The sequence below is a fragment of the Melopsittacus undulatus genome, chromosome 5, assembly GCF_012275295.1.
Source record: "Melopsittacus undulatus isolate bMelUnd1 chromosome 5, bMelUnd1.mat.Z, whole genome shotgun sequence".
Classification (NCBI taxonomy): domain Eukaryota; kingdom Metazoa; phylum Chordata; class Aves; order Psittaciformes; family Psittaculidae; genus Melopsittacus; species Melopsittacus undulatus.
This window is the reverse complement of record NC_047531.1, coordinates 48354804-48382671: the sequence shown is the minus strand read 5'-3', so window position 1 is coordinate 48382671 and position 27868 is coordinate 48354804. Positions and strand designations below refer to the sequence as shown.

General features: G+C 42.0%; 1 protein-coding gene across 1 annotated transcript; it reads right to left on the bottom strand.

Annotated features, from left to right (window-relative positions):
• Positions 1 to 167: 167 nt before the first annotated feature.
• ISX (intestine specific homeobox) lies at positions 168 to 27467 on the bottom strand. Its single transcript, XM_013129340.1, has 5 exons — positions 27296 to 27467; positions 19097 to 19339; positions 4556 to 4707; positions 1079 to 1195; positions 168 to 404 (listed from the first exon to the last, which is right to left on the bottom strand). Exons 1-5 carry the CDS (start codon positions 27465 to 27467, stop codon positions 168 to 170), a joined length of 921 nt encoding a protein of 306 aa, XP_012984794.1.
• Positions 27468 to 27868: the final 401 nt, after the last annotated feature.

The window sequence follows — 27868 nt, the reverse complement described above, 5'->3', positions numbered from 1 at the left end:
CTAGGCTGTGGTTACTCATGGCGGCACTCCTGCAGGAAGCTGACTTTGCACCACAGGCCACCCATCGTCCCAGCAGTCTTGTTCAAGGAGAGGAACTGCACACTCCCAAATTAGTCATGGGTGGGAAAAACATGCCCCAGATTTCCCCTGCTCCCCTGTATGCTTCTCTATGTGGAACTGGCGCAGATACTGCTCCTCTCCAACTTGTGGGGTAGCGGCACACCATAAGTGGGGAGGACATTGAAGAACAAGTATGGTTTTGGGAAGGGCAGCAGCTCCAAGTGGTGGGGGACAAAGGAGAGTGTGCTGGGCAGCCAGGCAGTGGTCAGCTGCCCTTGCAGCGGTGAGTAGTAGCCCACAGCAGGGATGGTAGCAGGAAGCTTCCTTGGCATCAAGCTTGGAGCCTTTCAAGAGTAAAAATGAAGTCACAGGTGAATCAATAAAGACTTTTAATTAAATACAATTTACAATCAACCTTATCTGTTTCCCTGGTGCTCAGTAATTAAGAAGGAAAGTTTAAGAATAGACTCCCTAAACCCAATGGTTTGCTGTCACCCATGTATCAAGGCAAAATACCCTTTTTATAGCTGTAGAAAAACTCCTGAGAGGGAAAGCACATGTGCCAGCCTAGATCATGTTAACTGTCCTGGACTTGGCAAGGATGTAGGTCAGAGGCAAAAAATGGCTGGTCAACATAAGAAGTCTAGATGTTGTAAAGAGACAATGTCTATAAGGAAACATGGCTTTGTCCCTGAAAATGTTGTATTTCTTCCTGTTTAGGAAATTTCTGATGGTAAAGGTATTTTCAATCAAAATATAATTTACAGGGAAGTGATTCAGAAGTAAAATGGGGAAGGACCATCCTGCAAGAGGCACTTCACAACATATTTACAAACCAGAATTAATTTAATGAAGAAATGTGTTATTTAACCATATTTGGTGGGATATTTCTTAATCATATTGCCATGTTTGTCTTTTCCAGTCCTTCTTCACTGGTATAGTCCCATGTGAAGAGATGACCTGGTAAATGATAGCTATCTCTCCTTTAGTGGCTTTTTGTGTAGCCCCTGATACTCACTGTGATATATGACTTGGGAGCAGGGATGAAATCAACTTCTGCCAGATGCTGAAGGCCACCAAAGTTGCCAAATTTTTCATGTTTCCTCCACTTGGCTCGCTGGTTCTGGAACCAGATCTGAATACAGGCAAGAAAGAAAAGGTACAGAAATGAACAGGAGATGAAGGAGGAACTGCTCTCATCCAACTAATTTCCCTATTCTCTAAGCAAACATCAGAAAAAGTTGACCTCCAGCTCAGCAGAGTTAGGGACTGAATCTGAGGGAAAACATTGGGTTTGACACAGCAGCTTTCACACTTCACACAGCATGTGGGATGTGGGATGACATCCTTTTTTCTCTTGCAACTCACAGAAGAGCTAGGCTCTACCTGTGAAATAGCTAGGATCTACTGGAAAGACAATGTCATAGGGAGGAGCATGCCTTCCAGGGCTCTCCTGGGGAAGCAGATCCTTTTGTGGTCAAAGCTTTGCAGCAGTCAAGGCAAATGGCATTCTGTTTTCCCTAGGAGGTGTGATTTGTTTCATGACATGGGTTTTTCACCCTGTTCCCAGTTCCCAAATTAATAGACTGAGAAAAGACCCACTTAGATATTTTGCTGGGCTGCAGTAAAAATGTGTTACCAGTGGAGACGTAGTAGCAGGGCTCTTTCTATATTTAACTGGTAACATTTTGAAGTTCACATAAGAGAACTAAGCGCAGACCAAAGGGGATCACTCAGCAGTCTGAGTATGTTATCTGACATCTCTTTTTCACTGGAAAGCTAATTTTCTGAGGGGAGTTTCTTTCATCTGACCAGTCTGGTTTCTGGCATGGGTACACAAGTAGTTACTGTGCAGCCACTGTAGTGCATCTTGCTGCACTGCTGTGAAAAGTTGAATCCCCCTTTCACTGTAGTTTCTAGCTGGCTTAGGAACTTGCTGTTTGGATGTAAGCAAGTGTTTCACACGAACACAAGGTGTTAGTGATCAGAACCAGATGCTACTGGATGTAAATATATATGTATTTTAAACCAAATAACAAGCAGCTCAATAATTTCTGCATCTGTTGCACAGGAACTAATGGGAATGTCAGGAGCCCTCTGCTGTATTGCTGATAGTTAGCAGTATCTGAGGTTACTGAAAGGACAGTTTTGTTTATCTGGGTTTGCATGTATTTGAGAACTGCTTAGTCTGTATAAACTGCTCCATTCCCTTTCTGCCATGCAGGAATTATATGGTGAAACAGCATCATAAAAATGACTCCTGTTTAACAGCGACAAAGTGATTGAGGGCAGAAGGGGGACTGAAGCCAAAATTCAACCTCTGAAGTGCTCCTTCTGAAGTCTGCACATGGGATAAAGTCCTCATTTCAGGATTTATTTTTTTTTTTTTTATTTCATAAAGGCAAAACAGTATTCACAGACCAAGTGGCTCTTTTTTTGCCCATCCAGCTCTCCAATACTCTTACCCCTAAAATGATTTTTTGTTTTCTTCTGACCCAGGACTATTAAATATCAACATTGATGACCTGAAGTGCTTCTCAAGCAACTTTTTAAGAACTACTGGAGGTAAGTCACCTAGATGTCTGGATTTAAAAATATCTGTCTGTAGCACCTGCTGTTTGACATTGTCCTTATGGATAAGTGTTTCATCATCATGTGATACTATCACCTTACCTGACATTTCCAAGGATAGAGCAGAAATTATGACTGAATATCTTTGCCATTTCTGCATTATCCCTCTCAGTCCCAGAGTTTCTAGAAAGTAGCAGATCAATATAATTGTTGACTTGATTGTTTGGTTTTTCATTTTTAATGGACTTTTATTGAGCTTCTAACGATCCTTAAAATTCCCAACCAAAGCTTTGGCCTGTGTCCTTCTGCTTTGCTTATTAATTTTTTATAATTTCTTTTTTCTAATATTTACTCGTACAGCATTCTTCATTTTGTGTTGCAGGTAGGTATGCACACATGCAGGGATATAATTCCATTTATCCACTTAAACTGTTTCACAGTAATCATACCTTTGTTTCTTGATTGGAGGACCCAAGCATTTTCACAGTTATGAAATGCTTCACTTGGTTACCCAATAGTTGCTCACTTGCTTTTTTTGTTTCCAGTTAAATTATCTTTCTGAGGTGATTTGACTTTTCTGCTCTTACCTTTGTCAAAACTATTATTTCAAAGTACAAGAGCATGTACAATCTCTCTGCATGCTGTTTTGTTTATATGTGACAAATACAATCAATCAAAATATAACAACTTGTAACTTGTGCCTAAGATACTGCTTATTTTTAGTTCTGTGTCTGGTTTTCCCTTGATCCCTTGGTTGTCCTTGATTCCCAAGATGAGGTCAAACACAGAATTTCCTGTGTCATGTATAACACTGTGTAAACTGGGAATTTGCCATCTGCAGTTCATACATGAGGGGCTTTTTCTTCTTTTGTCTACGCTTCAGGTTGATGTTTCCCATCATAACTCTTCTTTACTTTTCAGCCTACAGATTATAAATATTTTCTAAACAGAAGATTGCCCTGTTCTTTCATGTGATTTGCTGTTCTGTTGGGAACACTGACTAGTAGCCCGGCTTGTGCTTTATACCATTGGAAATGCATTGTGGGTACAACGATATTGTTGATGGACATATTATGGCTATGCTGTTACAATTCTTCCTGTCACCTAACTATGAAGTAATATCATCATGGTTAGTCAATAGTCCCAGACATGTCATAATCAATAAACTGCTTGGTGTTGAACTTTAATTGTTACAGGGGAATACGTGCATGGAAGTACACTGATGATTCTAGCCTTATGGCAAGTACAGAAACTGACTCATGCAAAAATCATCACAACAGTGCCTGGTAAACAACACCAAATTCCAATACATAGTGGAAAGTATATTTTAATGTAGCAGATTTCATATGCAGTAAACATTTGGGGTCAATTTTAAGCACAGTCAGCTAGACTACACTACAGCTGGGGGGAACTGGATTAGTTTTCATGGACTGAAATTACAGCCAGGGCATTTATAGCCTGTGATATCAAAATACAGAACATTAAGAAAGCATTTTCATTTGGGCAGTTATTTTTATTTTCTTGAAACCCTGTAGAAGATGGATGTGGATGACAGTTTGTACTGGATGTACATTAGTCTATAAAAGGTTGAAAAACGATTAATAATTATTTTCATAAATGGCTCTTCTGTCAGTACAGAGTCCAACAGGTTGCTCATAACCATCTGTAATTCCTATTTGCTATTCATTTAGTATGCTTAGAGCTCCTGTTAACCCTTTGATTAATCCCATTTGTTTAGTACCAGCTGAGTGATAAATACTTTTTTCCCTATTTGTAAAAGGAGAGCAGTGATACTGGCCTCTTCTGTGAGGTAACAGGGAGGTCACGTATTTCATTAGTGTTGTCAGCCAGGCATAAGCTATTAAGAATGTACTCTGAATAAAGAATTGCTGCAGTGAGCATAGCCTTTTGGAGACAAATGTACCTGAACTCTGGCTTCTGGGAGGTTTATCTTTGCTGCCAGTTGATTGCGAATATGGACATCTGGGTAGTGAGTCACTTGGAAAATCTTCTCCAGTTCCTGGAGCTGCTCGGCTGTGAATGTTGTCCGGATTCTCCGCTTCCCTTTCCTCTCAACTGTGTAAACAAGAAAAGGTGTATTGCATTTTATAGGAAAATGCTACAGGGCCACAAGAAGATTGAGAAATCCAGCAATCTCTGTAAATTGCTGTGTAGGTGGGATGGCACCTACTGCACCTTCTAGAGATATGCTTGCAATAGGTGACTGTCTCCTGACCCAGCAGTGAATGTGAATGGATTCCTTTGTCTTTCAAGGAGTCAAATGAGCCCATTTGCAGTGCTAATTCCATGGATCCACTTCATGTAAAAGGCTAGAAACCCCTATGTATTTTAACCACACCAGCCCTGGATTTGTCATGAAATTCCATTAGTGTTGGACCAACCCTTGACCCCTTTTTGCCCCTGTCACATGCACACATCTGTTGCTAATATGCAATCCTGTATTAACTATTCGTGAAGAAACCCTAAATGTAAACAGAATGGAAGAGTAGATACTGTATTTTGTCTTGATGCTGTTCTCATGCCTGTAACAAATCGCCATCTTTCAGCTCATAAATTTTCCATCCCTATCTTTTCCCATCATACTGGTCTTACTTGCTTTCCTCAAGCTGTGAGGTGTTATTTTATTCCATTGTCACTCTACTGATTTTGATGAATTATCTCGTCCTTCAGTATCAAAGAGTACTCAAAATGCATGAATGCTGTAGAGAGAAGTCAACCATTCCAAACTGACTGATGTTTTCTTTCCATACCATTCCTCTGGCAGTATTTAGACATAGCCAACATTTTCACTTCAGTGTGACTGTGTCATTAAAAGTGCTACCTTAAAAGAAAATCCATGGTATTCTCCTCATTGCACTATTGTGGTGTGGGGACTTTCTAAACAAGCTTAACCTGAAGAACTGCAAGGCTTTAAAAACCATGGAGCAGCCTACAGGGAATTTTGGCTGCTGTGAATTCCTAAGGAGACTCCCAGGCTGCTCTATTCCTTTATCTGAGGTGGTGGGACCACACTAAACACTTTCCTCTGCATTCCTACACATGCGTTTGTACACCAGAGCATGTTATTCAAATCATGAACTCAGTATGCCACATGGTGTAAATTTAAATATAGTCTAGGTTGCTCTGAAATGATGCTTGAAGGGCTGATATCTTGCAAGGATGAGGAGAAAGGAGCAACAGAAGTGAGCTCTAAGGCAGATGATCTGCAGAACGTGGAGTTCCGCCTCGTCCCAGAGCTGGAATCCTCTCTGATGCACAAATGGCACTGGAAGTATCTTCCAGATGATATTGAATGGCCAGTGTAGAAAACTATCCCCTAAGTGTTGTGAGTCACAGGATTCTTTTCTGCTGAGCTTGGAAAACTGCAGCCTGATAGGAGCATAAAAATTCTAATATCACTTGTAACTATGATAAGCTTGCTACTCAACGACCTGAAGTAACTGGCAATGACACCACAATGAGAAAATTACCTTTCTGAATAACTGCTTTGGTCTTACATGGTCTCACAACAACTACCAATTCATATTATGTAACTAGATGCAATACACTTCCTAAAGGGAACGCTTAACCAGAGAAGACTACCTTAGTCCCTCAAAGAGACTTTTTGCTTTGTGTGCCCCTTTTGCTCAACCATTGGCATAAACTTTTCCTTTTGGAGGCTAAAACAGTGAAAAAAGGTAACTAAATACCTTGGCCAATATAACCTGGGCTCTGTGCCAATCAGAAAATGACATTTTTCTTTCTGTATTTGAAACCTCATTGTAACTCTGTTGAGACAGAAAATAAGGGATTAAAAAAATCTGTCCACTGACTTAGTAGGAAGGTGCCTAGGACACAATACCTGGGGACCAGTAAGAGAAAACGTTCCATTGTATTTCATCTTCACTAAAACCTCTTGAGCACTTTGAAAGGAAAACAGACATGTAAGAATAACTGAGAAGCATCATTTATCATAAATAACTGTCAATACTCATGTATCTCAGAAGCAGCCTAATGAAGATGATGTCCAACACATTTAAATCTGTATCATTAGACTTTTCACTGGGCTGTGAAAGTACTACTCATTAGACTGCAGTGCTGGCTTCAGCCCCAAGAGAAAAATGTTATTTACATTGAATGTGGCTGGCACTACTAGGATAGAGAGCTGAAATGAGAAATAATTTTGTGCATTTATGCTGAAGATAGCAATAGGCACCCTCTCCTAATAAGTCCTGATTACAAAGCTGCATCTGCTTGAACCTTCCCAGAAAAAGGCTGTAAGGGGGATATATTGCTATATAAATTAAAAGGGAGTGTTGATAATATAAATTTCAGGACACTTTATGTCCCCTGTAGATATGAAAGAGCTGGTGTCTCTTGTCTGGAAGATTTTCACCTCATACATCTCTGGTATGAGGCTGGCCTCTATATAGTTCTGGGAGGTACTGCAGAGAGGTAAGTTTGTGCACCAAGCTTATATTTTGTCAAGCATATCATGTTCTGTCATATGGTAATAAATCTCTCAGTTGTATGTGTATCATGACAACATATGGTATTTAGATTTCTCTAGCACAAGGCATTTCATATAGCAGATCTTGACAGCAAGTGAAAATTGCCCCAACCTTGTCACGGTCCCAAAAATTTGAGGCCTCCCTGAGATGTCCTTTATGTATCCCTGAACACTGAGCTGAGCTCCTGCATCTATGCAAGGTAGAAGAGTGGCTCCACAAACCTGGGAGAAGCTGCAGTCTACCTCCATCACTTCAAGAGTGGAGCAAGAGATCCAAGCTCAAACTGTGACCACTTCCTTGTTCCTGTGGTCTCCACTGCACATAAACATCTAGGATTCTGGCAGGATTCTTGTCCTGCCAGGTTTTGTATACCCGGCAGTCTATTCAAGCAATCAGAAAGCCTTCAGGAGAAAGAGAACAAACCTGACCAGCTCCTGGAAGATTTCTGAACTAGCAAAAAATCCCAATGTTCCTTTAAAAAAAAAACTATTAATGAACTGAAATAGAATCTCATAACTAAGAAAATTAAGAACCAACAGTCTACATTTTAAAACCTAAGATGTCACATCAAATAATAAGTAAAAAAGGCAGATTTTAGTATTCCATCAGCCCTCATTGTAGCAGACACCATACAAACAGCATTCATTAGTTCTTGCCCTTAAGCACATGTGATGACAGCTATCATCTCCTCTTTCTAATGGGGAATCAAGGCTAATGCAAGACTTTTAGTGCCCAAACCAGAAACTACTACCTGAACTAGAAAGGAATGGTTTACACTATTAGACCATGCTAGCTGGAGGACTGCTCCATAGAGAGTATATTCATACACACCAGAGACAATGATGTCGCTATCTGTCCTTGGTTACCACCTTAAGAACTTGTGGACGCTGGCAGGGCACTTGGTACAGAGCTCATTGGATTAATCAACTCAGATGATCTCAAGAAATCAGCTGCTACAAGCAATGCAATACCATCTCTGCAGGGCCAAGGCATGGAACAAAGTCAGTACTGAAGTTCTTGAGTCTAGAAGGAGCTACAAAGTCTACCCTACAAAGTATATGCAAGAATGAGATGACAAAGGCTGTGCATAGCTAGTGTAGGTTTGAGAAGAAACTTTTAGTTGAGCTGGAACACCTTACGGTACCTAGGAGGTAGATCCATTGCCTTGAACCACACAGTATTTTAAAAACTGTGCTGGAGATGGGATGGGAAATTGATCTGTCAGATAATCTCTTACAGTATTCTGTCCCACTGGTAGCTAAGAAGTGTCCAGAACTAGAGAGCATAGCTTCAGAGAGAACAGGTTTGTGAGTTTCTGGGGTCTCATAACACCTTTCTTGGTATGAATATGACCCAGATAACTTGGTGATGGGCAAAAGAAACTCACTATTAGTTCACTCTTATATCCTCTACATCTTTCCTTCTTGAAAGGTGAACTTTTTTACAGATGAGACTCTTATGTAAGGGAAAGGTCTACACAATGCTCAGAAGTGCCAATCCTTCTGAAACCAGATTTTTCAAAGCTGAAACCCATCAGACTAAACAAAATACAATAACATGACATCAGCTATAGGCCAGTAGAGACTGAAAGACAGGATTAGATTTTAACTGGAAATTAAATTAAATTGCTAACAAAATAGACTCTGTGAGCTAATCAAGGCTTTTGACAGGAGGAAATCTAGAAAAGTGCATTTTTTCTGTCATTCTATTTTTGTTTATTATGAAACAACCCCTATAAAAATACAAAAAATCTGGGACTATCCGTTAACATTTTTTCTTGCAAGATAAAACTTTTTCTGACTATAGTGTTGATACATCTCTTTGCCTTGGGACCTTAGCTTAGAGATCCCATAGCAAACAACTGCATTCAGAATTACAGTCTAATAAAGAATGTGGGTGGAAGATATAAGGCTAGAAAGTGTTGGAAGTGTAACATTGGCTTTACAAACGTGGCTCTAGAGTCTCTGGGGAAATAAGATTCTGTCTGAGTTTCCTGAGCTATTTTCTATGTAAAAGCTGGGGATATTCAAGTGTGGTTTTATGCTCTCTTGAAAGTCACTTGCAGGTTAGCTGAAACCAAGCCTGAAAATACCAGGCAGCTAAATACATTAGCGTTTACAGACACTTAGAGATACAGCTGTCTATACATTTCCTTGGCAATTGGAAAATTGGCATTGGAAGGACCAAGATTCTCTACACTAGTAAAGCAGTATAGATCCTCTAAATTCAGTAACAGGCTCCATTTGTCCCTGCAGATCTGACTTTATTACTAGGTCAGACTTGGAGCAAGTTGAAACATCCGATCTTCATAGAAATACAGATTCTTCTTGAAGATGTGTGGTGAAAGGATGAGATCAGTGGGTAAAAACTGCATCAAATAAAATTCTGGTTGCACAACAGGATGGTTTCCACCATGAAGGTGGTCTGACATGAGCCTGGAGAGGCTGAGAAGTCTCAGTCCTTGGAGATATTCTAAACTTGACTGGCCAAAGGTCTAAGCAACCTGATTTAAGCTGGCTGTGCTTTGAGCTGGTATTGGGCAAGATGGTCTCCAGAGGTCCCTCCCAACTGACTTTATTATCTGATCTCTGATCTCCAAATATCCACATGGAATGAAGCCTCACCCCTATTCATTCCTTTCCTAATGAGTAAGGGAATGTAAGGCTCTGATACTATGCATAGCTCAAGGAGTCTGATTTGCAATTGCTTGTTTACACAGTTTTAGCTTAGTGTATTACAACTTATTTCCACTGTCTAGTATAACACAATCACAAGATATTAGAGGTATGAACAAACAAGTACTGAAGACTACTGCTTGTACCTGAGTTTGCAAAGTAAAAGATGTGCAGCTGCAGCAATGCCATGCTTGGGCAAATTCATTCTGGACTATAATCTATAGTTGGTATATATCCTAAGGTACACCTTGTACTGCTGTTTCTCAGCTGCTCTGTGTTCCTGAACCAGCCAGATAAATGCTACTTCAGGGAGATCTTTGCAATTGCATCTCCCATTTGCACTTAGCCTATTAGCAGTCTAAGACTACTGTATCAAGACTACTTGGTCTCTTTACAAGGGTGCATACTTATCGCTTGTAGGGATAAGAAATTAAAAACCCAAGAGGAAGGCTAGAAGTCAGTGGTGGCACATATTTGCTTTGGAATACATAATATAGGTAGATGAAAGCTGTTGGGATCGGTTTATCTTGCTGCAATACTCTCATTTCTGGACAGATACCCTCTCATGGTATGCAATAAACAGATCCAAAGATTTTGCAGCTTCTTTGACAAGAAGAGAGAATGCAGTCACATAAGCAACAAAGTGGCTTTAGCTACATATTCTCAGAAATATATTTTTCTTTATGTCATAAAGTTGTATCATTTCTTTCTCAAAAAGAAACTCGAGAGCACTAAAAAAGGGCTTCATTATAACTGGTTAAGTTCTATTTTTCCTTTTTAGATCCTTTAAAAGGTGTTCCTCTGTCTCTTCATTTTAATTCATCCAATCACACATATGTGGGTTTCCCAGCCAATTCCTTTGTGTGGCTTTTCTGAATGTTGCCTCTTGTGGTGACACCCTGCCACCAAGCCCATAGCAAAAAAAAACCCCAATTGCAATTCTATCAGAGTTATTACAGGGTGCTGATGGCATCAGGACAAAATGTGCTTGCCTGTGTACAGAGAAGTTCCCATTATAGTCCCTCTCCTAGTTAAAGAGGTGGCTTGTGGCTTTCGAAAGAGCTTGCACTGCAATATTTAAGTGGGAGTATGGCAGCGTGGTAATCTTTATTAAAGTGTCTTTTCTGCCTTTGTTATGAAGGACTGGCATAGCCAGTGATACTGATCCTAATTGGATAGGTACAATGTGCTCTGGATAGAGCCTCCTGCTAGCAAAATGCAGCATTTAGGATCCAGCTGCTGGCCGTTCAGGCACTGCCAAAGATAAGACAGAGCAGCACGACTTGAACCTACAAAGACCTGACTTCTTCCCTTCAATCTACAACTCTTTGATGGAGAGTTGCTTCCACCCTGGCACTGAGTTCAGTGCCTAATCACCCGACAGCATGTCTGGAATGCAGAGAGGTGCAGACTTTAGGTGGAACGAGACGGGATTCTAAAAATACCAGGCTAGTGGTGACCACTTGAGCTTCTCAGTCTGCTTGTCAGAGTAGATGCTATATATGAAACCATTCACTTGGAAGTTGGTGGTGGAGGATGGTGCTCGCCATCAGCTTGAGCCCCTGGTGAGTTTAACCCTTCCCATCTGCCTGCAAAATGATGTCAGTGTCTACAATGCTGCTGCCCTGAAATGGTGCTGTGTGTAACTCTGGCATAGCCAGCAGTCAGCAATATATATGGAGAGAGAAGCATGCAGGCCATGATATGAAAGACCCTAACTGACAGGAGTGTGTGTTCAAATCTGTACTTAGGCTAAATGGCTTGCACCCTCATGAACTCCTTCAGATCCTAATGGATTTGGGGTAGGTATATGTGTAGTTTCTCCATTCAGCTAAATATCAAGTTTGAAATGTACTTTCTGTGAAGGTTCAGCAGTTGTCAAACTTCACCTTAGAAGCAGTGGCGAGCCTCATCTAATAATGGCTCTCACTGGGGAAAACAGGTTCCCCACCACTATCCTCACACTGTTTGATCAACTGCCTTTGTTAGAAAACAGCCATCTGCCCATGGAGAAAGCTGAGCTTATTGCAGGTCACAGGCAGCCTGGTTTTGGCTGTTCTTTGTGGTTATTTGTACCTGCAAACCTCTAGACATCAATCAGACATGCTTGTTTACATCCCTGCCTCAGAGTCTGCACTCCCTAGTTTCCCATTTCAGCATAAAACGCTTGCTAATACAGCAGGTAAAGGCTTGCCCTCAATTTCAAAGAACAGTAATTAAAAGTACCAAATCCTGGGGATGTAATGAAAAATTCTCAGACAAATCTCAGCAGTGGTGCATCCCAGCAAAGAGGAAGTCAGGCAAAGATGCCAGAGGCCTGCATGGATGAACCACAAGCTCCTGGAGAAATTCCAACAGAAAAAGAAAACCTACAGAGGGTAGAAGCAGGGAGAGGATTACAGAGAAATTGTCCAAACAGCCAGGGATCAGGTTAGGAAACCTAAAGTTCTGATAGAATTAAATCTGGTCAGGGACATCAAGGGCAACAAGGAAAACTTCTGTAGGTATGACAAAAGTGAAAGGAAGACTGGAAAAATGTGGTCCCTCTCTGGAATGAAACTGGAGACCTGGTTACCTGGGATATGGAGAAGGCTGAGATATTCCGCAACACTTTTGTCTCAGTCTTCACCGGCAAGTGCTCCAGCCACACTGCCCAAGTTGCAGAAGGCAAAGGCAGGGGCTGGAAGAATGAAGAATCACCCGCTGTCAGAGGCAATCAGGACCATCTAAGGAACCTGAAGGTGCACAGGTCCCTGTGACCTCCTGAAATTCATGTGCAGGTCCTGAGGGAACCTGTGGATGAAGTGGATAAGACACTACCCATTATATTTGAGATGTTGTGGCCATCCGGTGAAGATCCTACTGACTGGAACAGGGGAAGCATAACCCCTGTTTTTAAAACCAGAAAAAAACAAAGACCCAGGGAACTACAGGCCAGTCAGTGTCACCTCAATGCCTGTCAAGTTCATGGAGCAAATCCTCACAGAAATTATGCTGAGGTACATGGAAAACAAGGAGGTGATTTGTGACAGCTAGCATGGCTTCACAGTCACGTCTGACAAATTTGGTGGCCTTCCATGATGGGGTTACAGCATTGGTGTATGTAGGTCAGGGCAATCCCAACCACAAATACAGGCTGGGCAGAGAGTGGTTTGAGAGCAGCCTTGAGGAGAAGGACCTGAGGATATTGACTGATGAGAATCTCAACATGAGCCACTTCAGTGTGTGCTTGAGCCCAGAGACCAGCCATATTCTGGGCTCCATAAATAGGAGTGTGACCAGCAGGTTGAGGGAGATTTTGCCCCTCCGCTCTACTCTGATGAGATATGGTAACTGCAGTAATGTATCCAGCTCTGGGACCCCTCAGCATAAGAAGGAATTGGACCTGTTTGAATGAGTCCAGGGGAGGTCCATGAAGATGATCAGAGGGCTGGAGCACCTCTCCTATGGAGACAGGCTGACAGAGTTGGGCTTGTTCAGCCTGGAGAAGAGGAAGCTCCAGGGAGTCCTTATTGCAGCCTTTCAATACCTAAAGGGGCCAACAAGAAAGCTGGAGAGGGCATGTAGCTATAGGACAAGGGGGAATGGCTTCAAGTTGAAAGAAGGTAGATTTAGAATGGCTATTAGGAAGAAATTCTTCACTATGATGGTGGTGAGGCCCTGGCACAGGTTGTCCAGAGAAGCTGTGGCTGCCCCATCCTTGGCAGTGTTCAAGGCCAGTTGGACAGGGCTCAGAGCAACCCCTTCTAGTGGAAGGTGTCCATGCCTTCCACTAGAAGGGGTTGCAGGGGACTGGAACTGAATGAGCTTTAAGGTTCCTTCCAATGCAAACCATTCTATGATTCTGGGATACTAATTTAGAAGAAGCTAAATAAGTACTCATAAGACCTCTGAAATAAGCTTATCAAGGTGTGCAATCAGCTTTACAAATGGTCACATCACACAGATTTGACTAGCAGGAACAAATTAATCTCTGAGTCCTGTGTAATATACCCTTCAGATCCAGAGTTCCCAGGAAAGCAGAGGCTGATAGAGGAAAGCATTGAATGCTAACATTTGCTCTAAGTAAAAAAAAAAAACAACAAATACAAAACAACCCAAAACCACAAATCCACAAAGAAACAATACAAACAGTATTTATTATAGTCCCCTAACTGCTAACAGCTTTGCTTTCTTCTGTGCTCACTTGTATCAGTGAGAATTCTATGTGAACAGAATCTGAAGGGTGGGAGTAAAGGATTCAGGTGTCATGCCTTTCTTTTAATATCCAGGGTGTGATTATAAACAGTCAGTCTTCAAAGAGGGAGAAAAGCAAAGAGCCAGCCTTTAACAATGCCTCAGGTAAACGCACCAAAACAAGGTCAATGGTCTGCTGCATTTCTAAATGTCTATAGGAATACCGCACTTCAGAGACACATGGCTGCAGGGACTATTCATGCTGATAAACAGAAGACTGGTAAGACAGCTAATGGCAGCAAATTATATATATATATAGGCATTTATTTTTTCCTTCTGCTTTTCCTTTTCATTTAGGATTGCTTTCTTTTGTTCTGCAGGATAATGGGATGCTTATGCCCTTTCTTGCAGTCCCTTTGGTGTATTCTGGGCAGCTGATATTTATCTGCGATTGTGATTACACAGTGCTTCATAGTTTCTTGGCTGCCTTATAAATGCATTAAGATAAGTCAGCATACTGGGGGAAAGACTGTTCTGCAAGAGATAAACCATGCTGTTTCACAGGGGTACATGGATTTAACCATATTGTCCACAAATGAATAGTACAAATTAATTTATGGAGTTAAAGAGAACATTAACAGTAAGCTAAAGATGCATGCAACTGACATCAGTACAGAGGGGACATGACTTACTTACACCGGAAGTTCTCCAGAGCTGAGATAATCTCTAAATTTCCCATTGTCTTTATAATTGCCACCAGAATTTGACACTATGCTTTGGGATCAAAGATGCTATCATAATAATAAAATAATTTAATTAATAAAAAGGTCCCCAGGCTTCCAGTCAGAAATGTGCAGAAGATAACTGCTATGGAAATATTTGGGTGATATTGACTCATGATGGCATCATCCTCTACAGTGAATAAAGAAAACATGAGCTGCAGGAAATAATACATTCCAGCTTTTTCCGATGGCCTGAAACCCTCAATTTCTGCTGGAATTAGGAGTCAGCTCCATTTATTGAAGCCTGTTCTACCTTGTACTTGAATTATTTCTCAGAGAAGAAATCTAACAAGACTGGGCATCTGCCAGTGTCTTAAGGTGATGCTGCTATCTGTCTGGCTTCTCCAAGGTACAAGCTGCTCCCTTGCTGGAGTAAAGGTCTGCAACTATTGCCTGCGTACAGTGTTGGGCACACTCATTTGGATGTAAATAGTTACAGCACACGCACATGGATGTATGCAGCCAGATCCAGCATGTGTAGAACACGTTGCAAAAGAATTGCCCATAAGGATGTGAACTAGGCTGGGATTTAGTACGTGGCAGTCTCCAGCAGGTCACGCAAGCATGGGGGCAGGTAATCCTCTCAGGCTCCAGCACTTGTCTGTCTTGAGCTGGTCAAGTCTCAGGGGTGTCATGTAGGGCAGAGAGAAAGAATTAAATGGAAAGTGGGAGCTCACAACTTGGGATGTGCTGTTGTGATGCTGACTGACAGCCACAACAGCTTGCCCTTCTTGTTCTTAAGTTTTGAAGACCCTGGCAATGATGGTTGTACACAGCAAACCAGCAGCAATTAATCATTTCACAGGGAGCTGGCCCAAGCACAGTCTATACCCAGCTCCAAAGTAAGGCCTCTCTCAGAGTGGTCTCCTAAAACAGATTTTATAAGCACTTCTTTTCAGGAATGAGGTTTTCTGAACAGGCTGTGCTGAGTTTTTCATGCAGAAGGCTACAGGTGAGAGCATCCAACATTCAGAACAAAGCTTCCAAATTCAAACAGGAGCTTCGCAAAACTAAATGTCACTGTCAGCAGGTCTCCTGCATGTGAGGGCTTTTATCTTTCTTTTGCTTACGGTGCAGCCTCTAAGTTCAAAGTGCAAGAGGCATTGCTACCTGTAAATGGTTTGTGATAAGGGCATAAATCTGTTAAGTTTAGAAGACACTGCATTTCTAAACCACTTTGCCACAGAAGGCATTTTTGGAGAGAAACATTTTTAGGAACACTAGAGAGTTACAGAGTTTGCTGGAAATACACTCCAAATTCACACTCATGATAGAGTTGGGGTGCTCTTGCTATCTCAGAATACCTGCCCATGAAGGGCGTAATGTCATAGCATCCTCCCCATCTTTCTCTTCCTATCCAAAAAGGCACCAGACAAATCCCAGCTCTCCTGCCACCAAGGTGATTGCACAGCACTCTTGATTTCTTCTGCTCCCTGACAACTGTACAGATGCGTGTTCTTAGCCAGAGCCTAGTGCCCTTCCTCACAAATTATGCAGGTGTTTTATAGAAATAGAGGTGGGCTGTGAGAAAGAGGAAAGGGAATGCTCAGCCAAAATCTTCAGGTGTCTTTCACATCAGAAAGTTCTCCTGGTGCAGAGGGTTGGTGCCATTGTTCTGGCCACTTGTTGGCATCCTCAGTGCAGATGTGAGGGAGGTCCTGGGGACACCTCCATGGCACATTCTATGAGCATTTGGAACTGCTCTTGTGCCTTGTTGGATGACTATAGTTACCATGCCACGAGTGTGTCTGAAGCACCACAGAGTTGATAGGCATTGAAACTGAAGTTAATTTGCTATCAGCACAAAATGTAAGGACTAGAGACTGTTTTCAAGGGTGATGTGGTCTACCTTTCCTGCAGGAACTGTTACTGACCTTGTCTGGCAAAGATGACTCATGCCACAGCCAGAGGCAGGAGAAAAAGAGCTGCCAGCTCTTCTCCCCTAATGTAGAGAAAAGAGGCTGAAGTTTATGATGCTGGAAAGGATTTTAAGCCCAGGCCTCCAGCTCTCTGCTAAGAATGACACAGTGAATGAACGGGATATGAAACATCACTATGCACTGCAGGGAAAATGCCAATTCAGTGCTTCAGGATCTTCCCCCCTCCTTGAGCCAGTTTCTATCAAAGGCTCAGCAACTGCAGGATCCATTAGCCTAGAAAATGGCAGATCATTAAACCTCTGCTTGGTTTCAAAACCCCACTGCCACCAGGGAACAGAGGGATTTTGTTTAAAATGCCTTTAAAATATGTTTCCATTGAAAGGGCCTGTTCAGATCGGCTTGGTTTTGTGCAGATAATTACATCCTCCCCAGCCTGCTTTGCTGATGAGGCTGGTACCAACCACTGTGCTGGTCAGTGAGGCTAAGTGCTGAGTCGGGATAGCTGCCTCCCTCCTCTATCACCCTGGGAAAGCCACCAGCCAGCTCCAGTGTGATCCCTGTGGCTGGGGACTCCCTCCTGCATGAAATATACTCATTTTTAGCATTAATGGGCGACTCCGAATGCCAGATACTTACATCCTTAGCTCTTCTGTGAGGAACTTGATTTTGCCCTGTTGCCATCAGCTGCATGCAGCTTACAGGACACAGATAGGCTAAAATATCCAGTTATCTTACAAGCCTTCTGTCTGTGTCAAGACAGATACTGTCTCATGCAGGAGAAGGAGGTGACAGCAGCTCATCACAAGGCTTGTGCATACCATAGCAGCAGCAGCAGGAATAAAGCTTTTCTTTCAAATGTATTTCACAGAGAGAAATGTTTCCTTTGCCAATGTGCAAAGTATGGGCTGAGGAAGATTGTGAATCTCAGTGAAGACAGCAGAACAACTGCATCTGTGGTCACATGAGCTCCATTAAGAGTCTTCCATGGCCTTAATTGGAATTGCTTTTTTTTTTTTTTCTTTCAGAAAGGAGTGAATAATAATAAACTATGCAGGAAACACCTTATTGCTGCTACTGAGTTGTTTTCTGGAGTGCAGTATGATAATCTGTATTATTAACCTTTCCTAAAACCCAGAGAACTTAAAGCACTTTTTGCTACAAGCTCCTAATAAATTGCAGTCTGTCTGTTACGAATTTATCTTGCTCAGGTACCAGGTACCCTGCTTAGTTTAAAGCCTCTGTGTAACACGCTGGCAAAATGTATTTGTATTGCCCTTTTGTTTAGTTAAGAGATATACTGCTGTTCACCAGTGCTCACAACTAATGAAATTACCAGACCTGCCAACATAGCCATGCTTGAAAATTGTGCATGGCCCATCCTGCATGCCAGACCTGTTGCACATGGACAGTTTGCCTATGTGCATGCTGATGACCTCATCACCTGCACAGTGGGTCCAAGGTGTATGGAACACATGGAGCTGATTTGTCACGTTCACTAGCCTTGTTCCCAGCGTTGTGCAATGCCCATTTGCCAGGAAACAGGTGTTGCACAACCCGGGAAGAGATGCTGCTGAGCATGGTAACTCTGTAGATTGCTATCCCAACTAGAAGGGCAATAAACACCCCAAGCAGTTCCTATCACTAAAATTGGTAGGGTTGGTTGGCAAGATCTAGATCTTTAGCTCAAAGGGTGAGTCTCCATGTTTTTGATGGCAACACTGCAGAATCATTCCTGTGAATCATCCATATTTGTGACGTCTATTACCAGGTATTGCCGTTGTCCTGGTCTGAGCAGTAGCAATCATTTTTTCTCCTTCTCGGTAGCTGGTGCAGTGCTGTGTTTTGACTTTCGGGCTGAGAACGGTTGCTGATAGCAAATATGTTTTGAGTTATTGCTCAAATGTTTGGTTTGTCCAAGGCTTTTTCTGAGCCTCATGCTCTGCCAGGGAAGGAGGGAGGCCGGGAGGAAGCAGAGACAGGACACCTGACCCAGGCTAGCCAAAGAGGTATTCCATACCATAGCACATCATACCCAGGAGGTAACTGAGAGTTACCCAGAAGGGCTAGAGCTCTCTGGGGGGATGGAGGAGGTATTGGTCAGTGCTCGGTCGGGCAGAGTGGCGTGAGTTATGGGTCGGTGGCTGGTGAGGTGTTGTATTCTCTTCACTTGTTATTGGCTTTATCATTATTATTTGTAGTAGTAGTAGCAGTAGTGATTTGTGTCATAACTTAGCTATTAAACTGTTCTTATCTCAACCAGTGGGGGCTACATTCTTTGGATTCTCCTTCCTAACTCCCCAGGAGTTGGGGGAGCGAGGTGGGGGAGTGAATGAATGAGCTGTGCGGATTGGTTTAAACCACAACAGCCATGTACATCACTGTAAGATAACAGCTCTGGTTTTGGGTACTCTGGGAGAAAATACGGATGTAGAAATACTCACCAAGAAGTGGATGGTCCACCGGAAAGTCACATATCTGATCTTCCTCTTCCTCGTGTTTTCTTTTGCCTTCCAGGTGTTGATGTTGTGCGTCCTCACCCAGAAGGGAAGTTGGGCTGTCAGTAGGTCTTCTGCAGTGAATTGCCTGCATGTTCTTTGCCCTGGCTCCGGGTGTAGCATGCGTGGCAGGGAAAAGCATTTTGGCTGAATATAAGTCACAGTCTAACTGACTCCTGCTGCTGGAATCTGTGAAGGACATAGCACAAAATAGCTTTGAATAAATCAGCCATTGTTCAGTGCATCTTCCAGTTTGTGTGAAAAAATAGAAGCACAGATGTGGGCTAAATACTTTAGTATTCAAACTTGATAATATTTAAAATGGCCTTAATCCTTTCGTGCTGTGCATCAATGCCAAGATGAACCCATGTTGCAGAGGCATGATCCTGGTGAATTTGACCCCAAAATCCAGCCTGTTCTCTGCTTCCTTCCGCCTTAAAACTTTCAGTGGTCCTTGTGGAATATTTTCAAGAAGGGACTGTAAAAGAAGGGAGGCACACCCAATGTCAAGAAAGCTCAACTTCCTTGTCAGTACCCAAATCAGTAGCTGCCTTTTCTAACAACTTGGAAGTGCAGTAGATGTGGAGTGCTCTGAAAATCTGTCAGCAAGATCACTATGGAATTTGCTGCATGTCAAATGCTTTTAAAAATTGTTCCTTTCTTAAATGTCCCTGTAGGTACATCTGCCCTAAGGAAAATGAGCCAGAATAAGCTAAAGGTCACTGTCTTCCCTGATTTAGGTCCATTTGTCCTTTCTCCTACATCTGGGCTGCCTGCCTCTCAGATTTAGGCATTGGATAATTCTAAAAGCAGCCTTTGCCCATGATGTCAACATTACCCATCTGCCTTTGTGACAGGTGACACTGGTGGTATCTAGGAAGGTGCTGACAGCCAACTCATCTTCATGAAATCCCCTGCATGCTCTTGTTGACAGGACAAACATAAGAGAAGTGCATACTGGCCCATTTTCAGGAAGTGCAGCCATATGGTTATCTTAGATTTGAGCATGGGCACTACAAACAGTCACCTTGGGAGCTGAAGGTAACATCAGTAGTAGCCAGTGGTGACATGTGCTAGGATTCTTGTCACTGACTGGTGATAAAATTGGTCACAGAAACCATAATCTTTCTTCTGCCTCATTACAAACACTACCATCTCTGTGTGGACAGGAGTACTGCAAATATCTTTCAGATTAATTTTCTGCCCTTGTGGATCTAGTGAATCCTTATTCTTTTTTAAGAGCAAGCGGAGCTTGGAAAGACACACACTGAAGTATAAGTTGCTGGGAAGCTTCATTGTTCAGGCTGGGGTCTGTTGATGGCTGTTAGTATCCCAAGAGAGGATGCTAGACCAAATACTCCCACTCTTTTACCCCTTTTCTTCTACTCTAAAGCCTTACCATAATCCCTGCTTCCTAGTGCTTTATGTGCTGCCCTTGACAGCACAACCCCAGTTATCTTGTCTCTGAAGAGTCAAGCCCTGATTGCATCTGTTTTAATGGCAAACCTAGAATTTGATCTAGTTTTCCTCCATGCCTGGATTTCTTTGTTGGGAAAGGCAGAGGAAGAGGCAACACATAAATATAATGGACCCATTAGGTTCCATGTTTAACATAACACTGAAGTGAATGTGGCAGCACAGGTTTGGCTGCTGTTGCCATCAAAGAACTTTAAAATCTTAATGCATTAATGGACTGCAAACATCTTTTTATTGAGCAGTTACCCATACCTAGGTCCTGGGGTTTGCAGCACCTGTGGCTGTTCCCCTCTTACATCTAAATAGCAGCTTGCATGAACCCCAACAGGTTATACTGGAAGAAACTCCGTTATTTTAATACATATATTACTTCTGGTGCATTGGCAAAACATCTAACTTTTTAAACTTGTCCAGAGCTTTATTTTCTGAACAAATAACAGTTCTATTTGTAACCAGCCTAGGAGCAATGATAATTATAACATCCAGAGACAAAGTGCCCTTTTTTGCCCTCAGCAAAAGCCCACACAAGAGGAATTTTACAGAGGGTTGACAGTGACATGAGGAAAATGCAGTTACAAGAGCACTGGAAATTAGCCAAAGCCTCATGTCAATAAAGGATGACTGTTCAAATGTTATCTTTTCAAATTATCACCAATCTTTGGGTAAACTTCTAAACACAATTGCCTGTGAAACTTAAAATCCTGGTATGACATCCACCTCTGTGTTTGAGGCGTATTGTGCAAAATGAGGTTAATTTAATTCCTTTTGGATCAACTAGGTTTGAGTTTTCTGGTGAGAAAACAGGTGAGGTTTTTGACAATATTTGTGGAATGAAGGAGAGGGATAGACCTGGCAGTGGTCACTGGCTCGTGGCTGGTGTTAAATGATTTATTCAAGAACTCAGAGAATATTAGTGTTGGCATAGGTTTTTATATCTCAGTCTCCCATCCCTAAATTGAGGACTAGATGCACTCCTTTGCTAGATGTGATGCTGAGAAAATGGGTATGCTACAGAATCACTGGTGCTTACATCCTACAGTAATAAAGAACGTAACAATGCCTGAGCAAGGTGCTCTTCCAAGCAGTGATTAAAGCTTTCTGAGAATGACACTGGCATTTTCTAAATTATAGAAGACTTTTCACATATCTTCATCCTTCATACACAACTTCCCTCCCTCTGATTTTTTTTTTTTCTGAGATGCTTACGTACCCCAGTGATGAGCACAACTTTTGTGTGTACACAGATAGAATAATTATAGACCGAAGAGGAGAAAACAGGGAGGGAATGGAAGACTGTCCTCGGCAGATGGGAAAATACCAATGTTGCTGTGAACTGGTGAAAAGGAGTGGGAGGATCGGTTGTTTGAGATAGAAGCAGTAAATTAGAATGCTATGAACCCTAAAGAGAGTCAGAAAAGATCAAGAAGTTTTCTGGAGGATAAGATTGAAGGTAGATGATACTGAGTTTAAAGCACATATCTGAGACTTAGGAGCCCTAAAGTCTAGTCCTGTTTGCATTGCAACCTTCTCTGGTGCTTGTTGTCCTGAACAAGCAAGGAGACTGAAGTGATAACTCTTTAGGCCAGGTAGTATTTTTTAGTGCATATTCATGTGACTCCAGCAGAGAGCTATGAAAAATACCTACAAATAGGCATGGGGTAAAATTTTCTTCAATAAATGCAGGTCTTTTCTTTTCTTTTCTTTTCTTTTCTTTTCTTTTCTTTTCTTTTCTTTTCTTTTCTTTTCTTTTCTTTTCTTTTCTTTTCTTTTCTTTTCTTTTCTTTTCTTTTCTTTTCTTTTCTTTTCTTTTCTTTTCTTTTCTTTTCTTTTCTTTTCTTTTTTCTTTTCTTTTCTCTTCTCTTTTCTTTTCTTTTCTTTTTTCTTTTTTCTTTTCTCCTTTCCTTTCCTTTCCTTTCCTTTCCTTTCCTTTTCTCTTTCCTTTTCTCTTTCCTTTCCATTTTTTTTTCTTTTTTTCAGGGATGGCTATGACATTTCAGCCTGGCACAACATGAGGCACTTTTTACTGTCATGCACAGAAATTACTTTGACTTGTGGCTCAAAATGGTCTTTTTAGTTTAACTTTCAATTGCATAAGAAAGGATGGGAAATTTCTTTCAAGATAGTAAGATTTTCTTTTGGAAGTGGGAGGCTATTTCAGATGGCCTAAGTTCCATTTAAGCCTTTCTGTGTAATCGCTGGAGAGAAAGACGTGTTGTAGGCATAGGGCTTACGACTTTAAGATCTTACTATGGCTGTGAACAGAGAAGTCTGTCACTGAGATATGCAAGCATCTTTTTATTGTGCTGTTTTTCTATTGCTTCTCTACCTTTTTTTAAAGTGGATTGTTTTGCCTTATAATAGGTGGGGTGAACTGGTGATATTGGCCAGGTGGTATCTGTTCAGTTTTATTCCTTCAGCTTGTTTCCTCTTTTGCAATAAAGCTGGGTGGAGTGTTGCTAAGGGTGAAGTAAACAATCACCATATTGACATTTTTGTATGTGAAGCAGCAGTTGTATTCCTGTTAATTTGCATGTCCTTAACATAATGGATCATAATACAGGCAGAATGACAAAATTGCTGTATCTGTTACTGGTTTTACTATTAATTTCCCAGATGTAACGTACTCATCCCAAACTCTCCTTTGACTTGATGAAGAACCTCCTGCTGGTGGAACTTCACTGGTGGTGAAGTAATGAACAATTATTTCAGATGTACTTTCAAGCACACTGAAATCAAGTTCCCAGGGATTTCAGAAGAAGGATTTCTTCTGAAATAAGCCTCCTAGTCTTCTTTGTTTAAAATTAAAGATTTGGCACTAGGGAGGAGATCAGCACTTGGTGGATGCTTATTTGTGTCACTTGCAAAAGCCATGGTTACCCTTTTGAGGCATTATGACAAAAAGAAGAAAGCATAGACTGAATACTAAAATGTCTTGTTCACTGTTCCTTTTTTAACTTAGTAAGAGTCTTTCAGTAGATGTCAGATCAACAGATGCAGTTTCAGGCTACCTAGTAGTTGTGTTTGTATGCAGTAAACTCACTAAAATTGGAAAGTCACACACTCCTGGGAAGACTGTACATTCCTTATTCTAAGTCCCACTGGAAGTACACTCAGAGAAAACCATGAACTTCAAAGTCAGGTCCAGAGATCTTCTCATACATCATCAAGTCCTGCCCCAGCTTTCCATAAGAGGCTGCAATGGTACATCACAACATCTTTTTTGTTAAAGAATCACAGAATAATTTAGGTTAGAAGCAACCTCTAGTAAGCCATCTGACCTAGCACTCTCAGGTTTTCTTAGAAAATTACTCCAGGGCAAACTTTGTCTGTATCCCTAATTTCTGACATTCTGCATCTTCTGGTTCTCTGGTACTACCCATCTCCTCAGCTCTTAATTTTAGATTTAGACAAGTGTGATCTCAGTACCTAGGCTGCCTAGAGTAGCAGATGAGGTGGATGATAATTTCTGGCCCTGGTATTTTCCTTTTGGTAGCCATGAGTATGTGTGTGGTGCCAGTTCGCTCTCATATGGATCATGGCTTGATTCAGATACATACCATATGGGATATGGGAAATGTTCTTAAAATCCGTAGTAAGGTATAACTCAGGTCTGACCTGCAATACTTCCTTCTTTGCTGAACAGTGCTGAACTGTTCTGGGAAAGGAGCTGGATGTGTGTCCCTTTCTGGAATTTCCAACAAGTTCCCTTGCGCATTTCAGTGCCCTGACCTTGGCCAGCACTGAGGCAAATTAGATATAGCTGACTATTTACACAACTTGCTTAATGGCAGTTATATGGCATGAAGTTGAATGACTGATGAAATACAGCAATTATCCCAAGATGTACAGCATAGGGTATTGCACTTCTGAAATAAATAAACCTTATCTGCAAAAATCGGCAGTTCTGCTGGGAAAGCAAAGGGTAATAATCCTAAGTATCAATTTGGTGTTAGTGAGAAACCAACAGTGAAAAAGATTCATTTTCAGCCTTTTTTTTTTAAACACCCTTGGTCAATTGCAAGAGCAACCAACAAAAACAGTTTGGAATAACTCTACAGCTTTCCTGTTTGCTCAGCTTCAGTGACAGCTAAATGAATCTACTATTTTCATAAGTTAACATTTTACATTGCCTTAAGTGTATTAATCCAACTTTGTTTTCTAGCAGGGGATAAAAGAGTTACTATACTCTCTTGCTACAGCTACAGTCTCTCTCTTGGCTAGGTGATGAAGCGAAGTCAATGGCAAGGCCTGGCTTTTCTGCCTGCATTGCTTTCAAGGTGAAAAACTGACTGTACTCTCAGGTGGAGCAATTTGGGATGAGGCAGTACTGGCTGTTCAGTAATGCAGTCCTAGGAACCCATCATGTCCTGCATACAGATTTGTCAGACCTTGCTCTTGGGGCAGCACACTGAGCTGAGGCATACAACGAAATAGGGCTTCAACGTATTGATCGCAAAACAGACTTAATATAAAAAGGTCCTGTCTCTGACACGCTTCTCTGGTCCCAGAGAAGAGTTTCATGCTGTTAAAATGCAGTTCTATGGTCCATGTTATGAACAGCACTGACTTCATTTTCAGCAGTGTTATCTGTCTCACTTTGGATCCAGTGGCACAGAAACTGCCCTCTGCAAAGGACTTTCAGTTCACGAAAACTCACTCCCATGGAGCTCACACCAGCATTTCCCCTTCACAATGTAGCAATTTGGCTCCTTCGGCACTCAAGCCCCATTATGCTTGCACCAGAAAGCATAATATGTTGTCCACCCTACAAACTACCAAGCTCTTACTTGTTTCAGGGCTGGGCCACATTTAAAGCATGACCTGGGCCTGCTGTTGTTCCAGTCCAATCTGCACTGGCAGCTTTAGGAGGCCTCTAAATTCTGCCGTCCTCCAACAGTACCAGTAGTGAAACAACCAAGCAACACTCACCGTGGCAGCTTCAAAGATAGACAACCTTGTCTGTCTTTGAAGCTGTCCTTTCTTTGAGAAGCAGGCTGGACTTCCACAGGACCTCAAGAGCTCCCATCCAACCTCAGTTATCCTATGGTTCTGTGAAAATTCAGCAGCATGCTATCCTTCTTCCCCACACATAGGTTTCTGTGGAAAGCCGCAGGTACTGGCGCAGCGGTTGCGTACTCAGCCCCGTTCTTGGGGCTCCCACAGCTGTGAGGTGTCTTGTGGGCTGCCTCTGTCCCATGGTTAGGAAACAAACTGTGCAGAGTGAATGAAATTACCCTGTGTCAGAGCTGAACAAGAAAGGGCAAATCCTGTGCAAAGCATGACTGAGAGGCAGTGTTAGTGGGACTGGTGACTAATGTTACAGTAGTAAGTGAGGTGTTCACGTCATTGTAGTTTCCTTCCCAATTTAGATCTTGTTTTCTTTCTAGTCCAGATCAGTATCCACTTATGGACATAAACAGAGCTGAAGCTATGCAAATAAACAACGATTACTTAGACTGCCAGGGTTTTGGAAAAAGTCTCTCCCATACTAGTGGGTGATTCACCCAGTGTCCTGGGAAATGGGGTCCTGAACCGTGAAAGAATGTCTGTGCGTTACAAAAATTGAAGTGGAGCCTTAAGCTTTGTTAAAAGCAGTTGAGCGAGAGGTGAGTGACACTTTTCTGTCAAAACTACAGGTCATTTTCCAGTTAAGTGGGTGTGTTTGTGTGCTTAAAACATCTCCATTTCATGGATGATGTAAATTAAAAAAGAAAAGGGAATACTAAATCCTGAAAATTCTGGCCCTTGGTCTTTGTTTAAGGAAAATAAAAGAGAGAATTTCTTGAGGGTAAAAGTTCACTCAAGGCCAAAGCAACTAATCTGAGGAAACTGAAAAAGGCTAATGCACTGCTGGTTTGCTAAGACTGAAGTCATGCTAGTTTTCTACTAGCTGGCTTGCTTTAGTTCATGAAAAAACCTAGCGTCCCTGATGATAAGGAGAAATGATTAAACACAAATGCTTTCTCTTTTCTTGTTCCAGCAATTGAGTTCTAACACTCCTTAGCTACCATTACCTTTGCAGACCATTTCTCCTGCTTGAGGATGAGTAGCTGAATTTATCAGAGAATGGTACTAATATGAGATTTGGCTGTAATTCCAGACAATAGTCAGCTCTTGATTTAAGTGAAACTGCAACAACTTCAGTATGTTTCAGCAGTTTTAGGTAACTTCCTGAATTTGAATGGCTGTCTTTCCTTATGACAGGAGATCTTTTTCTTTTAATATCAAGAATATTGCCCTTTAAAGGGAAAGACACTGGGATGATGTTGTATTTGTTTACTATAAGCAGTTCTCACTGTTGTTGAAGAGAGCTACCTGCAGTAACTGTTCAGGTTGCATACCCACCTCTCCAATGACACTGGAACTTCATAATGTATAAAATCCCACCAAAGCCTGGGGACAGAGCCCAGTCTACTGCAAGGTTGAAAGCAAATAATTTTTAAGGATCATTTCTGTATATACAATTTATGATTTATACCTGATTCAGGAAATCCTAGATTCCTACAAAAGCTAAAGAATAAAAATTCTATATAATCATAGAACCACAGAATGGTTTGAGTTGGAAAGGACCTTAAGAACATCTAGTTCCACCCCCCTGTGTCAAATGTGATAGCTCTAGGGGTTAAAAAGAAAGGAACATTTTCATTAAGTGTTATAATTGGTACTTACCAAAGGCCAGTGGTGACACTGCTTTTAGGGCTGGTGGTCTCTCTGTGTAGCTACTTCTGTTCCTGTTTTCCCTGCTTAGGGCAGTGCTGGCAGAAGGTTTCTTCAGGATCTCCTCTATGGAAAAGGACAGGCTGGGCTTCCCCTGGCCAGCACACCCCTGAGGGTCTGTCATCTTCTCGCCAAAGTGGCTACGGGGCAGAGAGTCCTCTCCTGTTCTCCTGGCTCTCAGTGTGCCCCAAGACGCATGTGCCTGTCTCTCTTCACCCGTGCCCAGCTGACCTGCAGCAGCACTCAGAGAAAAAACAAAGGCCACTCAGAGTGAGCACATGCGCCTGCTCCTCTCTGCTGATCAGCCTGGGACCAAGGCATACGCCCCTGTGTCTGGGGAAGACAGCATTACAAGGGGGGGTGTAAAGTCTTGCCCATCCTACCCACTGCCCAGCATCCCCCAGCCAGTGCAGATTACAGAGCTCTGAGCCTCCTGGGAAGATGTGTGCTCCTCACAGACCCAGGCGGAAAATGCTCTGGGAAGGATTGCTTCTTGTTCGTAAAGCCTATTGGTGGGGCAGTTAT

Bases quoted from the DNA above. Each gene is read 5' to 3' on its own strand.
- ISX (XM_013129340.1), bottom strand. From the start codon at position 27,467: ATGACAGACCCTCAGGGGTGTGCTGGCCAGGGGAAGCCCAGCCTGTCC. The intron at 19,340-27,295 runs GTAAGTACCAAT...TGTCCTTCACAG, and splicing joins AGTGTCACCACTGGCCTTTG to ATTCCAGCAGCAGGAGTCAG. The intron at 1,196-4,555 runs GTACATTTGTCT...GCCTGTATTCAG, and splicing joins TCCCAGAAGCCAGAGTTCAG to ATCTGGTTCCAGAACCAGCG.